Source organism: Schistocerca serialis, chromosome 2 (assembly GCF_023864345.2).
Source record: "Schistocerca serialis cubense isolate TAMUIC-IGC-003099 chromosome 2, iqSchSeri2.2, whole genome shotgun sequence".
NCBI classification, from domain to species: domain Eukaryota; kingdom Metazoa; phylum Arthropoda; class Insecta; order Orthoptera; family Acrididae; genus Schistocerca; species Schistocerca serialis.
This window is the reverse complement of record NC_064639.1, coordinates 152531476-152552464: the sequence shown is the minus strand read 5'-3', so window position 1 is coordinate 152552464 and position 20989 is coordinate 152531476. Positions and strand designations below refer to the sequence as shown.

At 38.8% G+C, this 20989-nt stretch overlaps 1 protein-coding gene across 1 annotated transcript in view; it reads left to right on the top strand.

Moving 5' to 3' along the window:
- Window positions 1–20989, top strand: part of LOC126455814 (uncharacterized) — a 394337-nt gene that overhangs the window by 247724 nt on the left and 125624 nt on the right. The window contains exon 4 of the mRNA XM_050091575.1: window positions 19753–19881. Within this exon, the coding sequence (XP_049947532.1) occupies window positions 19753–19881 (129 nt within the window). The remainder of the gene's footprint in view (window positions 1–19752; window positions 19882–20989) is intronic.

The following is a 20989-nucleotide window of genomic DNA, read 5'->3' as shown; positions in this document are numbered from 1 at the left end:
ATTTACCAGTCTATCAGGCACTATAAAGCCACTCAGATTCTAATAGGGCTTCAGCGACAGCCTTCGACGTCTTCCGTAACTCATGTTTGATAATATTTTCAATTCTTTGAACGGTATCCTAGCTGTATTCGAAAGAGAACGATGTATTCCTTTTGCTTGCTAGATCAAACACAATTTGTCTCAATCCGCTGAGCAAATGTTAACTTCCATTAACCGTACCAACGACATCACCTCGACTTGTAACTGAGCTGTAATTTAATAAATCTTTCATGAAACCCACTGATGTTAGCTTTTGTCTCATTCGAAACATTCCCATTCCCTGTATGTACAATACTCCCACCTGTGGTTTTCTTCATTGTTGTGACCTGGATTGTCCTTCCGTGCCTTTGACAAACATTCCAGCTGGTAATGATGAGGAAAACAAGTCACGTAAGAAATACTGAGAAAACGTAGGCTGGGAGCATAAGGTTATCTGACTTTTGGCAAACAAAATCTCACAAAAGAGAGTGGACAGGTATGTTGTAAGGGTTTTAGTGGAAGCGAGGGAGGGGAGCAGCAACTACATTAAGTATTACACAAATGTCCCCTATTCCAGAAGTATGTCTAACAATTTTAATCTGACTCAATTTTTTTAAAAAAGAAAGGTATTCGCTTGCATATAAATAGTTGAATTAAAATAGTATGCATGTATGTAGTCATTTACATACAGATAATTGAATCACGTCGCCTTATGAAAGGAGCACTATTGTTTGTTTTAATTTAATGTTGTGCCTTTAAATGTCTTTATTTCGACAACAGGCGGGTAAAATAGAATTATTAGATATACATATCAGATATACTTCTGAAACAGGAGACATTTATATGATAAAACACGTAGTTGCTACGCTACATGCTGAATGAACTATGAATTGTTTTGCCGCAACTGCGGTATCTTATAGCGGCTTAACTCGCGAAACCTTGTCGTCAAAACACATCAATAGAATTGATGGGTGAATGAGTAATTTCGAGGACAAAATTCGAAAGTCTCAGTTCCGCCATTTGCATCGAACGATTCGCTGAGAGTAGGTTTATCTGACACGGCGACTTTTCTTTCCAACTCATTGTGATGAATACACTTTTGTCTCAAAATCGTTACCATAGAAACTCGAAATTCAGTTTTTGTAATGATCTTTTCCATAGCAGTTTCGTTGTTATCGCCTTATTCAAAGAGTTCATATCGGATGTTCACTGGATGCATCTTCCTTTGCTCCTCCCCACACTAAAAACTTACAAATACACGAAAGTTTCCCTTTTACAGTTTTCTCTTAATTACATGGGAAGGTAGCCGAACTGGACGAATAAATTGTGGTCTTGTTACAGATCCATAGCACTCCTGAAATGATGAGGTTTCTTAGCTCAGAAAATATATAGGCCCCTACCAATGTCGTTTTGAGCAACCCGCAATATTAATTTGGCCCTCAAGAAGCGTATGCGAGATTTTCATACTCTTTCACTCGCTACCCACCAACTATTAATCCCACGGAAAAAATGAACGTAACTTTTTTATAGGAAATTTAACGTAGTTAAATTTTGTAACGGACTACCCTACGTTTTCGCTTTGAGGCCATAGTGTGAAAGTGGCGTTTAAACACACCAACACTCCCAGACTAAGCCCCCGCCGGTCAAGATTTATAGTACGTTGTTCACGGCTCTCTTTTCTAACATTGTACAAAAATTTGTGACTGCACGAATTATTTCCCATGTTCGACGATTTTCGGTCTTCATTGACTGGCTTTATCAGGTCAACGGCTTAGTCGAGCACTTACGAATTGTAAAATAGACATTTATGTACTTTTTACCTAAAAGTTTTGTGAGTTTGTACAGCATAAGACAAATAATTATATCGTTGTTCGTCAGGTCTTCTGGCTACGAAAGAGTGTTTTTGCATGTGTCGAGGTTGGACTGAACTGTTAAGTTACTTTTAGCGTAATGTTAGTTTCAGCGCAACGTTTACAAACGTTGTTTTTCTTTCACTAACCTCACCACACGTTTAAATTAATAATGTTAATGAAACAGACGACTATGCTGGTGGCGTAATAACCTAATGAACAGAGGTCGAAAAGCTCGATATCGGGAATAGTTTGTGTAGTTGGAAATTTTCGTAAGTAATACGAGGGAGTGCCACAAGGCGAGACAAAAAATCCTGACTGGTGAAGGATGAATGTGGGGACGTAGGTGCTTCTGAAAGTAACTTTTGTAGGTTTTCTTGATTAATTAGAAAACCGTGGCCTAGAGCGAAAACCAATCCCAGAAGACAATTTAACTACGTTAAATTTGCTACAAAATGGTCCTGTTCATTTTTTCTGCGACATTAATAGTTAACACGTAGCGAAGGAGAGAATATGATGATCTCTTGCGTGGGTTTGAAGGCCACATATGACATTGTTGGTTGCATAAAACGACATCGGCAGCGGCAGCTAAATCTCCCTGTATGCTGATACGCAGCTAAATATTAATTTGTAAATGTAAGTAAATATGAGCTTAAAGATAGAAGGAACCATGCAAACAGTGGAATGATATCATGGTACTTGCTACAACCTTGTGCATGAATGACCTCTGTCATATACCAACTTCACATAAGACTACGATGTTTCACTTGTCACTGCAGCAAGCTAATACAAGATATTACAGTAAATCTACTTTCAATACTAGGAGGCACAAGGTATTTTATAATGTTACATACGCAACCATTATTCTACTCTGAATAGTAGGAGGAACTTCCTGAAAAATAGATGTTATCTGCAAATAATTTCTTAAAGTAAAATCGTTGCTGGGAAACAGATTCACTTTAGACAAGACACTGGAAAAGTTAATCAACAGTTTGACCATGCAGTTCAAACGAAGTTATTTTTATAATGGCAGTATTTCAATTACTAAGTACGCATCCTAGTAACGAAATAACATACTTACTAAAAAGATGTGGCTGTAAATATACATTCTGCATAAAGCTTATTACTCGTTTAAAACAGTAATATATATATATATATATATATATATATATATATATATATATAGAGAGAGAGAGAGAGAGAGAGAGAGAGAGAGAGAGGTTGTATTTAAGTACAATTCCTTCAGCAGCAGTTGCTTCTAGTGTAGATAAATAATCATGCAAAATCTCGCACATCATTACTTTTAATTAAGGCTTTCCTTATTTCAGAGAGAAAATGAATATCTTGGATAGTTGAGGACACACATTTAAGAGTCAAATTATTCTTAACCATACAAACTTAAATTAAATAAAAAATTATTGGCAGTAAAATCTCATATCTTTTTATGTATCACATTCCGAACACTGCGAAAAATCAATTAAATACAATCTCTCGTTTGTTTCAAGGTAAATAATAGTCTGATGTCATAATATCTCTGCAGCATTGTCCATTTCATTTCAAGTAATTAAACATCTATCTTTTCTTCTGCAGTACTGCTGAATGCGTTTTCCTGCTTTTATCTTCTCCTTCACTGTAAGCCGAATGTTTCTGTCAGTAATATTTCTTTCTCCATATAGAGTTTTCCCTATCGCTAAATACTGTCTTTGTTCCAAAACATCCTGAAGTTCACTACTTCCTCTACCACTAAATACCTTAACAATCTTGTCTTTACATGAAGTTCTTAAATTTGTGCCAAAAATACGTCGTAGCGCACGCTGTTGCGCTCTAAAAACTTTTGCTCTGTTTGACGAGTTAGCCCAGAACATGATCCCAATTGACATAATAGAATACAAATACGCAAAATAGCCAAGTATTTATACATTTGTATCTCTGACATCTGACATAATTTACATTGCAAATACATACTAGATCAGGCGCTTCGGCAATTCTGTGGCATGACTGAATTTATTATCGAGCTGTAATCCCAAAAATTTATCACTGCTAACATGTTCTGTCTGCATGTCTTTAGGTGTTACATACGTGATGGAAGGAAGTCTTTCTCAGGACCTGAACTTTGTATTGTGGGTCTTCTCAAAGCTTAATGACAATGAATTAGATTTAAATCGTGATAACCTAATAAGATTTCATAGATGAAATACGCTGAGAAAGCCAGCAGTCACATACTGCTTTAAACCCTTTATTAATGTAAGTGAAAAATTGATTAGCAGCCATTCCTAAATCTGTACTTGAGTTGTTATTTATTGCAATGTTTATACTATCTGAAAACTAAATAAATTTAGCATCTGGCTATGTAACAGAAGAGAGGTAATTAATGTACACAAGCAAAAGCATCAGACACAACATGAAAGCTTGACGAACACTACATCTGAATAATTCCCAAGACTAATTACTTACTCTGTGTGCATTTTGAAATGACACCCGTTGTTTCGTGTTAGTTAGGTAAGACTCGAACCATTTTGCAACACTGCCAGTGAAGTCATGACATTCTAGTTTACTGAAGAGAACACTGTGATTCACACAGTCAAAGGCTTCTGACAGGCCACAGAAACTGACAGTAGACTGTAATTTGTTATCTAATGAAATCTGTGAAGAAAACCTCAAAGAACCCACACTGTTACTTGGACAACATATTATTTGTGTTATGATGCGTAAGAAGTTCTTTGAACACAACCTTTCTAATATTTTGAAAAAGCTAGCCAAAGTGAAATTTGTAAATAGCTTGCTGGTATCTCTTTATTCGCCTTCTTATAAAGAGGCTTTACTTGAGCATGTTTTAGCCAGTCTGAATATGATTCCACTGATAAGGGCTTGATTACACAAATAATGTAAGACAGACCCCAACTCACATGATCACTCTTTGATTGACTTCATTGATATGTCATCATAACCACTAGAATACTTCGATTTTAGGATGGATGCTACTTCTTTCAGAGAAGTGTGTTATTTCCATTTTACTGATGTTATTTGCAGAGACTGGTCTCAAATTTCCCATTGCATTTTTCGTTGAACCTGATAACCCCAAACTGTCAGTAACAAAAAAAGTACTTGTTTAAGATGCTCGCAACACTACATGCACTTGTTACCAATGCCTCATTTATTTTTAGAAGTATGTGTTCCTTCTCCTTTGTGGCTCAACCTGTCTCTGTGTTCACCATTTTCCACGTAGTTTTTTTTGTTGCCTGATGTAATTATCTTTTCCTTATAATACCGTTGATTAGATGTATCGATTACTTGCTTCAATATTTCGTAGTATTCTTTGTAAGACATCACTCCTGCCAACATAAGAACTGTTCCTAGATAGTAGATAAGGCTTCCTTTTTATCCCACGTGATACCTTTACTCCTTGTGCAATCGATGTTCTGTTTGTTGACTTTCGTTTGATTTGAGTTACCTTTTGGGGAAAACAATTTTCAAATAAGGAAGTAACTTTATTAACGAGCCAGAAAAATTGTAAGCATATATCCAGTTCATGTCTTTGAGCAATCTCCTAAAATGCTGTTTTTGAGTGATTTATTACCCTCGTGTATTCAGATTTAATGGATTTTATATCCTGACAAGTTTAAACAATCAGCTTAAGATGCTGAGTGTCATGATCATAAAATCAACTTATTAATCGTTTCGTGATAACACTTTTTACGTAGATTTGTCTACAAAGATGTTATCAATAGCAGCGTCAGAGCATTTACATACTCTTGTTGCGATGGTCTCAAAAGGAATTAAACTGAATGACAGTATCACTGATTAGAAAAATTGTTCACTGACAGGTCTTTTCAATAAATCCACATTAAAATCACCAGCAATCACTACTTCCTTGTTTTTTAGTGCGATATGGGACAAGTGAGCTTCCAGATTTTTTATGGAGGGATTAGTTTCCTGAGGACGCTCTGTATATACTTACGATTATAAACGACTTATTATGAAACACTACTTTTGTTGCATAAACTTCTAAATACAGTGTGAGCAATTTTTTTTTTGGTATCAGTATTCTTGAAATTAAAATAGTTTCTGCCAAATGTGGCAACTTCTCCTTCCTCTACAGTTTCTCTATAGAAGTAAGAGGCTAACTTGAATCCTATAAAATTTGACATATCTGTACCAGTGGTCATATGATGTTCAGAGAGTCAGATTGTATCAACTGGATTTGCTCAACTCTGATTCTGCAACACAAATAAGCAACTCATTAAGTTTATCCCTCAGTAATCGAATATTCTGATTCGATAAGAATAATTGATTCTGTGCACTGGCTGGATCACAAGTGGATGGAAATAATTCTTCTTTCAATTTCTGTGTATTTCCAGTTTCAGCTAGGGGTGTTTGTATGAAATGTGTACATTAAAATTTGCATTCTGTCTGCCTGCGTTTCAATGTGAATTCATTTCCAACTTGTTTCTGAACTTCTTTTGTTTCTGCCCTCCCTACCCTAAAACACTGATGTTGGGTCAGTCGTAACCTTGACACTTTAAGTCATGTAACAGTCGCTCACCTTCCTCTTAAGTAATTTGCTATTAGCCCAGACACTTTTTTTCCCTTTCCTGTTGAGGTGAAGGGCATGATAAGTCTAACAACAGGAACCACAGCAATACGAGACCCCATACCTGATCCAAGTAGCAATTCCTCCTCTAAATTAACTTTTCTAACAGAAGAGTTTAAATGGAGCTGGTCATGGCGCCTCAGAACAAATACAAGCCCTCGTTGCTGAAGCTATCTTTACCTGATCACCCTCAGCTGATCGATTACGGTCCCGTTCTATGCTGTTGCCAGTCCCACCCACTGCTTCCACTGCGTCTTCCTTTGCGAAGTCTTGGAAAGTGAACCGACATCCTCTATCATCTGAGATGGACTTGCTCGAGGTTTAAAAACTTTTGACTTGGTAATCTGAATTTAGTCACTGCAACAATTGGCCAGCACCTCTACCATGTGACCTACCTAACAACAAAACGTTCTTCTTCACAATTTTTTCTGATTTCTTATATCTCAAACACTTTTTGAAAATTTGTTGTTTCCTATCTACTCCGAAATCTTGTTGTGGCTCATCACTTTCCAACTGTGACAGCAGATCAAACGTGTTTTCCACAATAACAACAAACCTCTCTGAGAAGGCACTATTCCTGTTTTTGTTCCATAACTTGTTATCACTATCCACCTCTCTTTTTCCCATCTCCCCCCTTAACGCATGTAGATCTTGTTTTACCGTCTCTAGTTCCGCCTGAAGAGCAGCAATCTTCTCGCTGTGTTCCACTGTCTCCACATCTCTACAGCAAATCCTACAAAACCAATGAGCTTTGATTATTTCCGCAATTCGCGCGCAATTGTAGTCATCCATATGAAAGAAACTGCAACACTCCTGTACTAACGATCCAAGGGCATGTCATACACATCTCACTCATGGCAAAAAATTAGCTTTGGTCTAAATTAAAGAACAATAACTTCCTAGAACACTCAATTATAGTATTAAATTTCTTAGAAAGTCTGGGCTTAAACTCTGAATACTAATTAAAAACTTATGGAGAAATAGGAGCGAATAAATCCTTATTGCTTATGAGACGAAACAAAAGTAAACAGAGAACTGAGCCTATACTATATGAACTTTTCCCTTATTTCTGAATTTTTTCACGTTGACTACTTACTAGAGAGTCAAATGGATAGCGTGTAAGTATACGATAACAACAAATCTATGATTTATTATAATGAACGCTGAACTTATGGTATACGATAACACAAACAAAATATATGCCAAAATTCGCACTTATGAATTTTTTTCTTTTTCCGAGAAATATGCAAGTAAAAGTGTAACCTTCAATAGATAATTTACAATAGCCTAATTTACTTATTTAAGATATAATATTGCCTTGATTAACTGTCATTACGCAAGTAAACTCTTCTTATCCTTTTGAGAGCTCTGAATGTACATGACTCGTCAATCAAAGATGCTCATTTTCCCTTATGGTGATGTTGACTTGATTGTCCTCTCTTCGCAGTTTGTTAATTAGTGGCTTGCCCAACGAGCTTCTATTTGAGCCAGAATTACGTTACTTCTTGATACACTACACTGATTCCTGTACTTGGTATTGTTGTAACTCGATGTATCGTAAGTTTTTGGTTAAGGTCACGAAACATGAACAACTTGAAAGTCATACATCCTCTGGAAGATATTCGACGGACGATCGTAGATGAATGCTAGGGATCTTTGTGTCGTTAACGTGAGTGTCCCCGTTTGTGGGCGAGGGATTTGCTGGTCGAGGTCATCTTCAGTTGACTGATGATTACTTTTGATTAAGGAGAAGTATGGTTACCTCAGAAGTTTGAATATTTTCTTCATTCCCATACAAAATTTCATTGCATTAACACTGTCTTCAAGAAATTCCAGTAATCGCCAGCGACACAGTACTACTTTTTGTTCAAATAGGTGTAGCTCCATAAGAGATTGGAGCAATGGGGATGGAAGCTATGAAATTGTATAACAGATTCACCCCACTTAACACGACGTCGTTAAAACGTTTCTGATATCATGTATAGCTTCTATTTCATATCACATCGTAGCATTACACCTAGGTAATTAACTAATGCGATTTACAGCGGAAGGTTTATGGCCGTTATCTAGCTTTGGTCCTATTTAAGGGCAATTGCAGTTTACTGCACAAAGTAGATATACGTTATATTGAATTTCCTTACAACAAACAACTAATGATATGTTGCTGTAGAGTACCTACGCATGGCCGAAAAATATTGGGGAGGGCCTCCCACGTATGATAAATAATTATTTACTTTGAGTATACAAGTGGTCATTATGCAATTTCTTGAGGCACAGCCGATGTTAGAAACACTACTATTGAACGTTGGCAGTCCTCTACAGTAGTAGAACAAGGGGGCATCAACCCACTCTTCATTGTTGCCAGATGTATCCAAGATGGCGGTGATGACGTCATTCAAGATGGCAGTACTGACATCACCTGAGGGAATGAGCACTGTTATCCAAAATGGGGGCTTTTGGTTGAAAAGTGCCACGCCCCCCTGCCTTGCCCCCCCCCCTTCTTGTAGGAAGTTTGAATTTTGGTGGAAAATTGAATTATGTGCTTCTATGGGCCACCTGGCAATCCTCCGCCCCTCCCTTCCGACTTCTTTGCATGATGGTGTGACATTCTCTTGGAAAATGGGCAGGATTTACGAATTTTGCTCTTAGAGCTTACCCCTGCAGCTGAGGGGAACTAGTATGGTGTTGCCTCCACTAGAGATATGATGTCAATTAATTCGAATATAATTTCTTTAAATTTGTATAAATTCGTATAAATTTGTTTAGGTGTGAATCAGTTTGTTTAAATTTGTTTAAATTCTTTGAAATTTGTTTAGATTTACTATGTACCTACAGTAGTAGCCACTTAACTGTTGTGTTACCGCCACAAGAGTCTGAGATATCAGTGCTTGTTGAGCTGTCGGTGTGGAAGGAGCTTGTGTTCAATTAATGAGATGTTGTTACCAGACAAGGGGAGTATTAATAGCTGTATTACACACACTCATTCAGCCGAGGAGTGCATCCACAGCTCACTGCACGAAGAATGGAAGCGAGCATTGATGCTTGAACATATGAAGAGGAAGAATACGGTCCTGCAGATAAATGCTTTGCATTGAGATGCATTAATTATGCGTTAAAATTACCACGGAAATATCTGTCTCAGCTCCCACCCCACAAGAGACAATTGCCTCCGATCCAGCAGACCAAAGAACTGTGTTAGTTCGTGAGTTTGCCGAGATATATCACGTAATCATGCATTTCGCAAGTTCACCGCATGCAGTTCAGTCAGTAGGAGCACAGCATCATGATGATGTTGCGTATTTTCCCTGCTTCCTGTGTGCCCCAGACTACCCTATTGACGAGAATTTCAAATTTTGGTAGGAATGTCGAATTTTGGCGCGAATTTCTTTGTCCTATGGCTGTGCTGATGTGCCTACCTCACGTGGGAATTGGCCGGAAAAGAGATCAGCCTGTTCCGGGTTGCTGGAGAGAGGAAGAAGTGTACTTAATTTATTTTTGGAACAGTTTATTTATGGAAGGATTTCACATACTTTATTTATCACACTGATACATAACTCTCATCCTGACATGCTTTGGGTCACAATATACAGTTTACAGACCTGGAAACTACTCCTAAATAACGCAATACACTGACATGCAGAGACGCAAACAACTAGTAAATTACCGAAATAATCCACTACGCAGCATACAGACGTGCAAACTACTCATAGATCACAGAAATAATGCATGTGTGACACTATGAAGACACGATGACAACGCATAAACATACGAAAATATTGCAGTGCACTAACACGCATTGCAAGTAAAAAAATGCAACACATCAACCACTCGACCACTAATTCTACTGGATGGAAAGTTCAAGTGCACCGCCTAACAAATGGAAACTGTCCAGATGCCAGAGAGGAAGGTTAGTGAACTTTTTTATTTTTGGCGGGATCTGACGCAAATATCGATCCTAATTATGTAATTAATCACAAAGAACTGTCTTAATTACACAACTGTATGCATAGCATTACACAAGGATGGCATAAAATCACAATACAGCTCAAAAACTGACGATTCCATACAACTGGTGTTATCCTGCTGGGAAAAAATTTCGCAATACCACTCGAAACCAAAACAGAAACACTCAAACTCTACCCCACACCTAGATGCTAAGGGGAAAAACGCTGCGGTTGAAGATACTGTCTTTATTCTTCTTGGTGGGAAATCTGTTCAACTGACTAGATGATGGTGTTGGACAGAGAGGAGTTTGAAAAGTATATTACCTATCAATGTTTGATGTCAGAGTTCACTACACACGCCTACTAAAAATCATCCTACAGCCCAGCTAACTGCAGCCAATGCATGCTATCACAGCTGAAGGAATAAAGTCGTCACAGTTCTAATTACACTTCGAAATTGTTGTGAAAAACATAACAGCACTATTATCGAACAGGTCACAATGCAGCACAGGCACTGGGGAAAATCGTCGCCCTAAAAACTGCAGTGGGGTGGTAGTTGAACATGCTTTCTCCTCCATGTACAATCACGAACTGCCAAAAATCGACGCCCTCTCACCACCCTACAGGGTGGATGGACTGAGGGAGGGAGATACTCCTCCAACAACAGCCTCACGGCTCGTGATGGCCACTGCCCACCTTGAAGTGATGGTCCTTTGCCAACATAAAGTAGGTATAGTTAACTAAACAAGTGCATCTTCATCGTCTAAAGTGTTGCTACACAGCCACCCCTAATGGTTGCGGGACGCAGCAGCAGCGACGAGGTGTCACAAACTAGACAGGTCCCAAACGCCTCCAATAGCCCTCTCGTTCTGGGATGGAAAACACTTTTGTTTAACATCACGTAGGACTCTCCAGTTGGGACCAGACGAGAGCCATGGTCTCGTAGAAAAATCACCCGCTATTCTGCGCTGAATTATTTACCATCAACTCGACTCCTATAATAAAGCCTCTATTTTTTAGAAAATGAAAAAGAACATTCACAACGATACTAAATGTCCTCCTTATACAAAAATAGACGAAGTCCATTTTCATTTAGTTTTATGAGCAAAATCGTTATAGTTTTTTACGATCGACCTTTAAAACTTATCCCGACTGCGAAGAACTTTACGTGGAAACTCGAAAAAATTAGATGAAACTGATATTTCCACTCGCAAATGCCTATGTCGGTGATGTAACAGATTCCAAATCATACTTATAATTTACAAAGTCAACTAAGGTGTTTCTCATATGTAGAGTACCAGCAAACATTCCTCTACCCGTCTTTAACCATCTAGATGCACTCAACACAGACCACAATCGATCTTCTCCCAACCAAATGAAGACGGGAAATGTGAAGAAGCAGTCAATAGGACAAATTAGATGGGAGGGAATAATGGTCTACCGCAAACTCATGTCCATTTGATTCTTCTCAGATTTACACGCGATCACGAAAGCTGTCCAACACATACTAAGTATTAGTCCGCTATTCGGCCGTCTAGAGGACGAGATGGTTAAGTCAAGTACGTTCCTGAAACGCAACAGGCCTCTCCATTCAGACGGCTCCTGACGTTAGGGGGAAACGTGAATCATTCCCGCCACAGACCACCACCCCCGCAGCGCAAACCATGCATATACTGAATTATCCTATGAAATGGGTCAGATATGTATTTTATCGTTATCATTACAATAAATTGTTAGGATTGCGGTTTAAGTTGAACGACATTTGACAAAGAGTGAAGTACCGGAAATACACCGTGAAGATGGCTGTGGGTCTGCGAATAGAAATATCTGTACCATTCTTATGACTTGACATACTCTTCACTTTGCTATCACAGTATTTCACGTCAAATCCATACCATCGTTACGAATGGACATAGACATTTCGTTTGCACACGTCCTGTCGCAGTAACTCAGCTTAGCCTGTTTCTACACGGGTAGCAGAAGGTAGTAAGTACAGCTTTCTCTGACTTCTATTCAGTTCCGACTTACATTGGAGCGATCACATTTGCAAAACTGCAGGGATTGTACCGCAGAATGTAAGGGGCACTTGCAAGATGCATAGGGATACCTAAAGCCACGTTGGACTTTTACAGTACCAGATAGGTTCGGGAAAGGTGATTCGTTTTGAGAAATGAGTGTGACAGAAATGTGATTCGCTAGTGGCTGTAATCATTAAAGGACTTCTCCATAGTATACAACGCAGATATGTGGTAGAATGGAGAGACTTGATTCCAAATCCCAGACAGCATTTCTACTGAAAGCGTAGCACTAGAGATCCGAAACGCTAGTGTACATATCTTACGACCTCAATCGTCTCATCATCTACTACTATTTTTGGTCCTTCCCAATCAACCATTGCCTATATCAAGTCGATATATAATTGAACCTCTGACATGGCACAGGGACAGAATGTGTTACAAATACTGGAGAAATATCTAGCGGCGACGGCGTGAGGGAGTTGCTAATACCTGTTTCATACCACGCTCCGTAGCCGAATCACTTTCAAAATTCGGTAATTTTATTATGAGGTTGCACCATCGGCGACTTGTAACTGTTGGTCTGTTACTATACACACCGGTGATCACCATCTATATTCAGTGTCACGGTATTTGTCTGGAAGAACCACTTCATCCAGAGGTAATGCCATCCTAAGATTTATAAAGCGAGTATAGTTTTCAACATGGGTACTTGTATACACCTGTAGAACCAATACCGCTTGTGATGGTGACATGGTTGTGTTTTTTAACATCTGGCTGTTTGTAACACAATTACATCTCTCTTTCTAGGACACAGTGGTACCACTCGCAAGAAACCTTATGAGACATGTCCCCCCATTGTTGATTTTCGGTCAGTATTATTTCGTATCGGCACCAATTAGTTATTGATGATGTATTATACATCGTAGTAGGGGATATATGATAGGTTAAGCTTGAGCATCAGGCTTATAAAGTATGTGTTTGTGTTCCAAAATGTGCAAAGGAGATGACTATGTGCAGTCATAAGGATGGTATGGATTTGACGTGGAATACTGTGATAGCAAGGTGAAGAGTATGTCAAGTCATAAGAATTGTACAGGTATTTCTATTTCCAGACCCACAGCCATCAGCTAGGTGCATTTCCAGTATTTCACTCATTGTCGATTGTCGTTCAACTGAGACCACAATCCTAACATGTAATTGTATTTATAGCAATCAAATATATATGTTACCGATTTCGAAGGATGATTCAGTCTATGCATGCTTTGCGCGGCGCCGGTGGTGGTCTGTGTCGGGAATGATTCACGTTTCCCCCTAACGTCAGGAGCCATCGAAATGGGGAAGCCTGTTGCATTGCAGGAACGTAGTTGACTTAACTATCTCGTCCTCTAGACGGTCGATTAGCGGACTGATACTTAGTGTGTGTTGGACAGCTTTCGTGATGGCGTGGAAATTTGAGAAAATTCAATATGGACGTGTGTTTGCCGTAGACCATTATTCCCTCGCATGTAAGTTGTTCGACTTATTGCATCTTCACATTTCCTGTCTTTATTTGGTTGAGAGAAGATCGATTGTGGTGTGAGTTGAGTGCATCTAGCAGGTTAAAGACGGGTGGAGGAACACCTTAGTTGACTTTGTAAATTATAACTATGATTTTTAACCTGTTGTATCACCGACACCAGTATTCGCGAGTGGAAATATCAGTTTCCTCTATTTTTTTTCGTTTTCCTGTAAAGGTCTTAGCCGAACGTAAAAATCTATACCGATTCTGCTCACAAAACTAAATGAAAATGGGATTTTCCTATTTTCGTGGAATGAGGACATTTGTTGCTGTCGCATATGATTTTTTCCCGCTTTTTTTTAAATAGTTGCTTCATGATATCGGTCGAGTTGATGTTCAATAATCCAATGCAGAAGGGCGGGTGATCTCTCCACTAGACCGTGGCTCTCGCCCAGTCCCAGCTGGAGAGTCCTACGTGGCATTAAACAAAAGTGTTTTCCATCCCAGAACGAGAGGCCTATTAGAGGCGTTGGGGACCTGTCTAGTCTGTGGCAGCTCATCGCTGCAGCTGCGCCCTCTAACCATTAGGGGCGGCTGTGTAGCTATAGACGACCAAGAAAGCCACTCTTTCATCACCTATTGTTTAGTTAACTATACCTGCTTTTGGGTTTGGCAAAGAACCATCGCTTCAAGACGGGCAGTGGCCATCAAGAGCCGCGAGGCTGTCGTTGGTGGAGTAGATCCCTCCCTCGTTCCATGTACCCTCCAAGTGGTGAGAGGACGTCGATTTTCGGCAGTTTGTACACGGAGGAGAAAGCACATCCAACTCCCACCTCTCTGCAGTCACTTGCGGCGACGATTTTCCCCAGTGCCTTTGCTGCATTGTGACCTGTTCCCTAAGAGTGCTGTTATTTTTTTCACAACAATTTCGAAGTGTCATTAGAGCTGTGCCACCTTTATTTCATCAGCTGTGACAACATGTATTGGCTGCAGTTAGCTGGGCTGTAGTGTGATTTTTAGTAAGTGTGTGTAGTGAACTCTGACGTCAAACAGCGATAGGTAATATACTAATTAAACTCCTCTATCTCAAACACCACCATCTAGTCAGTTGAAACCATTTCCCACCAGGAAGAATAAAGATAGTACCTTAAAATCCAGCTTGTAGGTGTAGGGTAGAGTTTGAGTGTTCCTGTCCGTGGTTTCGAGTGGTACTGCAAAATTTTTTCCCAGCAGGGTAACACCAGTTTTATGGTATCGTTCGTTTTTGCGCTATATTGCGATTTTAGGCAGTCCCAGTGCAGCGCTATGCATATAATTGTGTAATTATAACCAATATTTCTGATTAATTACGTAATTATGATCTATATTTCCGTCAGTCTGACGTGGTACTGCGAAATTGTTTCTCAACAGGATAAGTCCAGTTGTATGGTATCGTTAGTTTTTTGAGCTGTATTGCGATTTTATGCTGTCCTTGTGCTGTGGTATGCATATAGTTGTGTAATTATGACCTGTCTTTGTGATTAATTACGCAATTAGGATCGATATTTGCGTCAGATCTCGACTAAAATAAAAAAGTACACTAACCTAACCTTCCTCTCTCGCATCTGGCAGTTTCCATGAGTTAGGCGGTGCACTAGAACTTTCCATCATAATACAATAAAATAATGGAATAGATGATAATAAAATGTTGAAATGCGTGACTTTTTAAAATGTATTGAAAAAATGAGATTAATTTTTCGGCATGAATTACAAGCCCAATAAGCTGAGCTATGCCTGGAAATAAGTTCGTATTAGTTCATTTTATTTTGCAGGGCGAAGTAGTTTCTTTCTCCGCTGTAGATTTGTGCTTACCATTCTTTATAATGCTACGTTTGGTCACCTTGTTCACCTTTAAAGTCTTGACCGTGTTCCCATTAAGCTTATCGGATCTTCGTAATTTTCCAAAGTACACAGGTGGGCTTCTGTTCTTGTAATTATCGTAGTATTTGAAATAACAACTCACACGATCTTTCTATTAATAAAACAATACTGTATTTTTCTAAACGGAGCTCATACGAAATACACACTCCTCACTTATTTATAGCGACCCCAAAATGGCGGTCTACAATTACTCACTTAAAATGGTGTGCTTCTCACTCGTTCACTAGCTGAGCGCGAATCCTCCCTTCCTCATACTGGTACAAGAAAATCTGCTCTCTTTTTTTAACAACTGAAAATCAAAAATAGGTTGTATGATGGGCTACCGTTTCATCTTTTCTGTTTGCCTTTTAGGAAGACGAAAACATAAAAGAAATGCAAAAGGTTTATCACACCATCCAGTAGAATCAGAGTTCGAGTGGTTGACACGTTGAATTTTTCATGTGCTCTTTGTGTGCCCTGCACTATTTTTGGGTGTTTTTGTTTTGTGAGCGTGTTTGTATAGCGTTGCACATGCATTATTTCGGTGATCTATGAGTAGTTTGCATGTCTCTACGCTGTATAGTGGATTGTTTCGGTAATCTATGAGTTGTTTTGCGTCTCTGCACATTAGTGTACTGCATTATTTGCGAATAGTTTCCAGGTCTGTAAACTATGTATTGTGACCCCAAGCGCATCGGGGTGTGTTTCATATCAGTGTAATACATAAACTATGTGAAATCCATCCCTAAATAAATTGTTCCAAAAATAAATAAAGTACACTCCTTCCTCTCTCCAGCAGCCCAGAACCAGCTGATTCCTTTTCCCACCAATCCCCAGGTGAGGTGGGCATATCAGCACAGCCCTAGGACAAAGAAATTCGCGCCAAAATTTGAAACTGTCGCTAATAGTGAAGGCTGGGGCACATGTGCATCTGGGAAAACACACATCATCATGATACTGTGCTTCTATTGACTGAACTGCATGATCACGTGATCTATCTCGGTAAACTCGCGAACTAACTCAGTTCTTTGGTCTGCTGGATTGGTGGCAGTTCTCCCTAGTGGTGTGGGAGCTGAGACAGATGTTTCCATGCGTTGTGTAATGCATTATTAATGCATCTCAATGCAAAGTATTAATTTGCAGCACTGTAATCTTCCTCTTCATATGTTCAAGCATTAATGCTCGCTTCCATTCTTCATGCAGTGAGCTGTGGGTGCACTCCTCGGCAGAAAGAGTGCATGTAATACAGTTATTAAAACTCCCACCATGTGGCACTGACATCTCGCTAATTGAACACATGCTCTTTCCGCACTGAGAGCATAACAAGTACTGATATCTCCGACTCTTGTGGCGGTAACACCACACTAAGCCACTCTTGCTGTAGGTAGATAATAAATGTAAAAAAATTCAACAAATCTAAACAAATGTATACAAATCTAGGCATATTTTAAAAAATTATATTCGAATTGAATGACATCATGAGCAGACTCTAGTGGGGGCCACACCATGCTAACTCCCATCAGCTGCAGAAGGAAGGAAGCTCCTATAGCAATATTCGCAATTCCCACCTATTTTCCAAGAAGATGACTCATCATCAATAAAAAAATGCGGAAGGGAGGGGGGGGGGGGGGTCAGGGGACTGCGGGAACTCCTAGAAGCACATAATTTAATTTCACACCAAATTCAAACTTCCAACAGGGGTGGTGTGGCACTTTCCTGCCAAATGGAACCATGTTCGGTAATGGTACTTATGCCGTCAGCTGACGTCTCTATCGCCATCTTGGATGATGTCATGCACTGATGCTAAGTCTACAGACTGCCATCTAGGGTGACATCATCATCGCCATCTCGGATACATATTGCAACAATGGGGAGTGGGGTGATGCCCCCTTTGTTCTACTACTCGCTTCAATGCACTGTATCCTGTCAGTAGAAATGTTTGCAGTTAGTTATATATTGTTGAGGATAATATGTATTACCGCAACTTATCTCGAAATCAACAGTGCTTTAAGAGTGATCTTCTTTCGTATTTATGTAAAAATGGAAGTTCCTACACAGTAGATTTTCCTGTGTGCATAATGTTGTATTTAACATCAGTGAAGTAACCTTAAACGGAGCTGACTCTTAGACAAATGCTATTCCTCCTCAAGGAATTACTTCATCTCCATACCTAGAATGCACTCTTAGACCTTACCTTAGACGAAACCAGGGTAATTTTGATTTATTTACGAGTTCAGTTCTTTTGTCCTTCATATAAAAGGGTTGTGGTCAGTAAATATTTGATAGGAAATGAACTAATTTTCAGGATTATTCGGAGTAAAAATAACATCAACGTTCAGGTCTAATAATAATTACCTGAATAATTTTTAAATACTAGTTCTGCTGATTTCAGTATTACCTCCACACATTTTCGTGATCCTTACACAATCATTATATGCTGTAAGTTTTAGGATTCCCTCTCCTCCGCCTCTCCTTCTCTCAGATTCTCTCTTAAAATGAGAGTATAACAATATCCTTTTCTCAGCGATCTCTGAATGATACCACTAAATAAAAATGCCGCTGCTCCCATTAATCCTGTACTTTTCACCAGTATACTTTGAGGGTAATGTACTCCACTATGACTGTAACATGAATTTTGGTTTATAGAATTCTATAAAATTCACAATTTACTAGGGCTTGAACACAAAGGTAAACAATTACAGATACGGACGAGGTACTGTGAGTTTATTTTACACAGTTTTTACCGAACCACTTATCGCCTCATGTTACACACTTGCTCTAAATCTACACCGAAATTAATAGTGACTATTTTGAAACTCATAAAGTAACAAAATCGGTTTTCTAAAATTGTAAATAAGCGTTTTTTCAGTCGCATAGACATATTTTCATGTAGGGCGTAGTGTAAATTTTCTTTTCACTCAGCCAAATTTTGTCATTTCTCCTGCTCTATCGTTCTGTCACTTCTAATATCATGCATGGTGTTCCTTATTACTTTTATTTATTAGTCTTTGTTGTGAACAATTTGTTTATTAAAGTAAGTATGTTACAGATTCTCTTCGCTTGCATCACAATTCAACTTCTTGATCTCGACATTACTAGACCTTATCCCTTCATATTTTCACTTGGCTCACTACTTATTCGATACACGTATCAAACAGGTTGTTTAACGAAATATTACAGTCTTATGAACAACGTTTGCAGGGTGTAACTTACTGGCAAGTTGCCCCTCTATTTCCTACTCTTATTTTGAAAAAACTATAAATCATTTATTATTCTGTGCGTTTATGGTTTGTAATTCTTCGATACCCGGAAAATTTCATCAGCTCTCCAAATTCCTTGACTGTATTCCACTGTAGCCTCCTCATGACTACATATGCTGATAAAGCAATTATCATTATGCAGCCAGCTACCAGAAATTACAATTATTTGGAATTTCTTACTTTAATAGAGTGTAGCTTACGACCATGCAACAGGCGTTTAGCGCTATATATATTATGTATTTGTATTATGCGTATGTTTGTAATACAAAATTTTCTTTTAGTCAATGAAAAAATAATATCTTTATTGAGCTCGAATGCTTAAAAATATGAAACTGATGAGGAAATACGAATCTCTCTGAGTACTAATTATTTATTATCTATTTGACCAGAATTGTCAACATATACCTGTTCCGAATGATCAGAGAGCTATGTTAGATATATAAATTTACTGGTCATAAGCATGATACAGTCTACAAAATCGTTTATTTTTTGTATAAATACGCGCAAAAAGAAAACGTAAAGACGAATTTTGAAGTGTTATGTTCATTGTAGAAACTCTGATGATTTGCAGACATTTCCGCCTTCTTCTTCTGTGTCTTAAATTAGAATGTTTGATGTTATTCACGAGCCAGTAATGTGTGAGGATCTGATACTATATCTCTCTTTTTTTTCAGGCTTCACTTTAGACAAAGAATCGAATACAATAGCAATAATTTGTCAAGACGTAACTGTAATTCTGGCGTTCGATACAAGAGAGAGGTTAATGCAATGGCAGGTGAAGATATCCAGCAACTTAGGAGAAGGTAAGTTAGCATACACATGTCTATTCACTTCCATAATCGCTAGCACGACGTAATACACCTTACACGTCGAAAAATTTCATTATTTAAATATAATTTACATTTGAAACATCTCACTATAGAAAATGTATGAAGGTAATTCTCGTACAAATAATAATAAGTACGTCTCTTTTTAATATAACTGAACTTCACAAGACCTGTAAGTATCAGCACCGTAATTTTATCCCTACGTAAATTTCATAGCTTTGCAGTGGAACTAGTGAATGTGACGCGTTGCATGGTTACATCCTTTGTAATTTCATTGGCTGTAGACCTAACAGCCGTTGGTATCGACAGTTGTGTATGGCAGGCGTACTGTCGGTCAGCCATGTTTCTCGGAAAAACTCTTCAGCTCGTGGTCATATAAGACATAATGCTATTGAAAGGTATAGGTGTGACGCTCATTCAAAGTAACCTTTATAGAGTGGGTTTAGCCATAGAAATGCAACAATGCTCCCGCAGAGAGGTAATCCAGGCCAAAAATGTTAGGTTTCGGCAAGCACCAAGCGTGTTTTTTCACTCAATTTTTGACTGATTCTACCGTTGTAGAAGGCAGCACTTTGTAACACAGGGGATTAGGGATTTCGATAATATTGTTGTGTACAGTGAAACGTCAAATAAACTGGTATAGGCACGCATATTCAATTACAGAGATATGTAAACTGGCAGAATACGGCACTATGGTCTGCAACCCCTATATAAAACAAAAAGTGTCTGGCAAAGTTATTAGACCTGTTACTGCTGCTACAATGACAACTTATCAAGATTTAAGTGAGTTTGAACGTCGTGTAATAGTCGGCGCACGAGCAGTGGAACACAGCATCTCCGAGGTAGCCATGAAGTGGGAATTTTTCCGTTTCACCATTTCACGAGTGTACCGTGAATGTCACGAATCCGGTACAACATCTAGTCTCCGACATCGCTGAGGCCAGAAAAAGATCCTGCAAGAACGGGACCAACGACGACTGAAGAGAATCATGCAACGTGACAGAAGTGCAACCCTTCCGCAAATTGCTGCACACTTCAATGCTGGGCCTTCAACAAGTGTCAGCGTGCGAACCATTCAACGAAT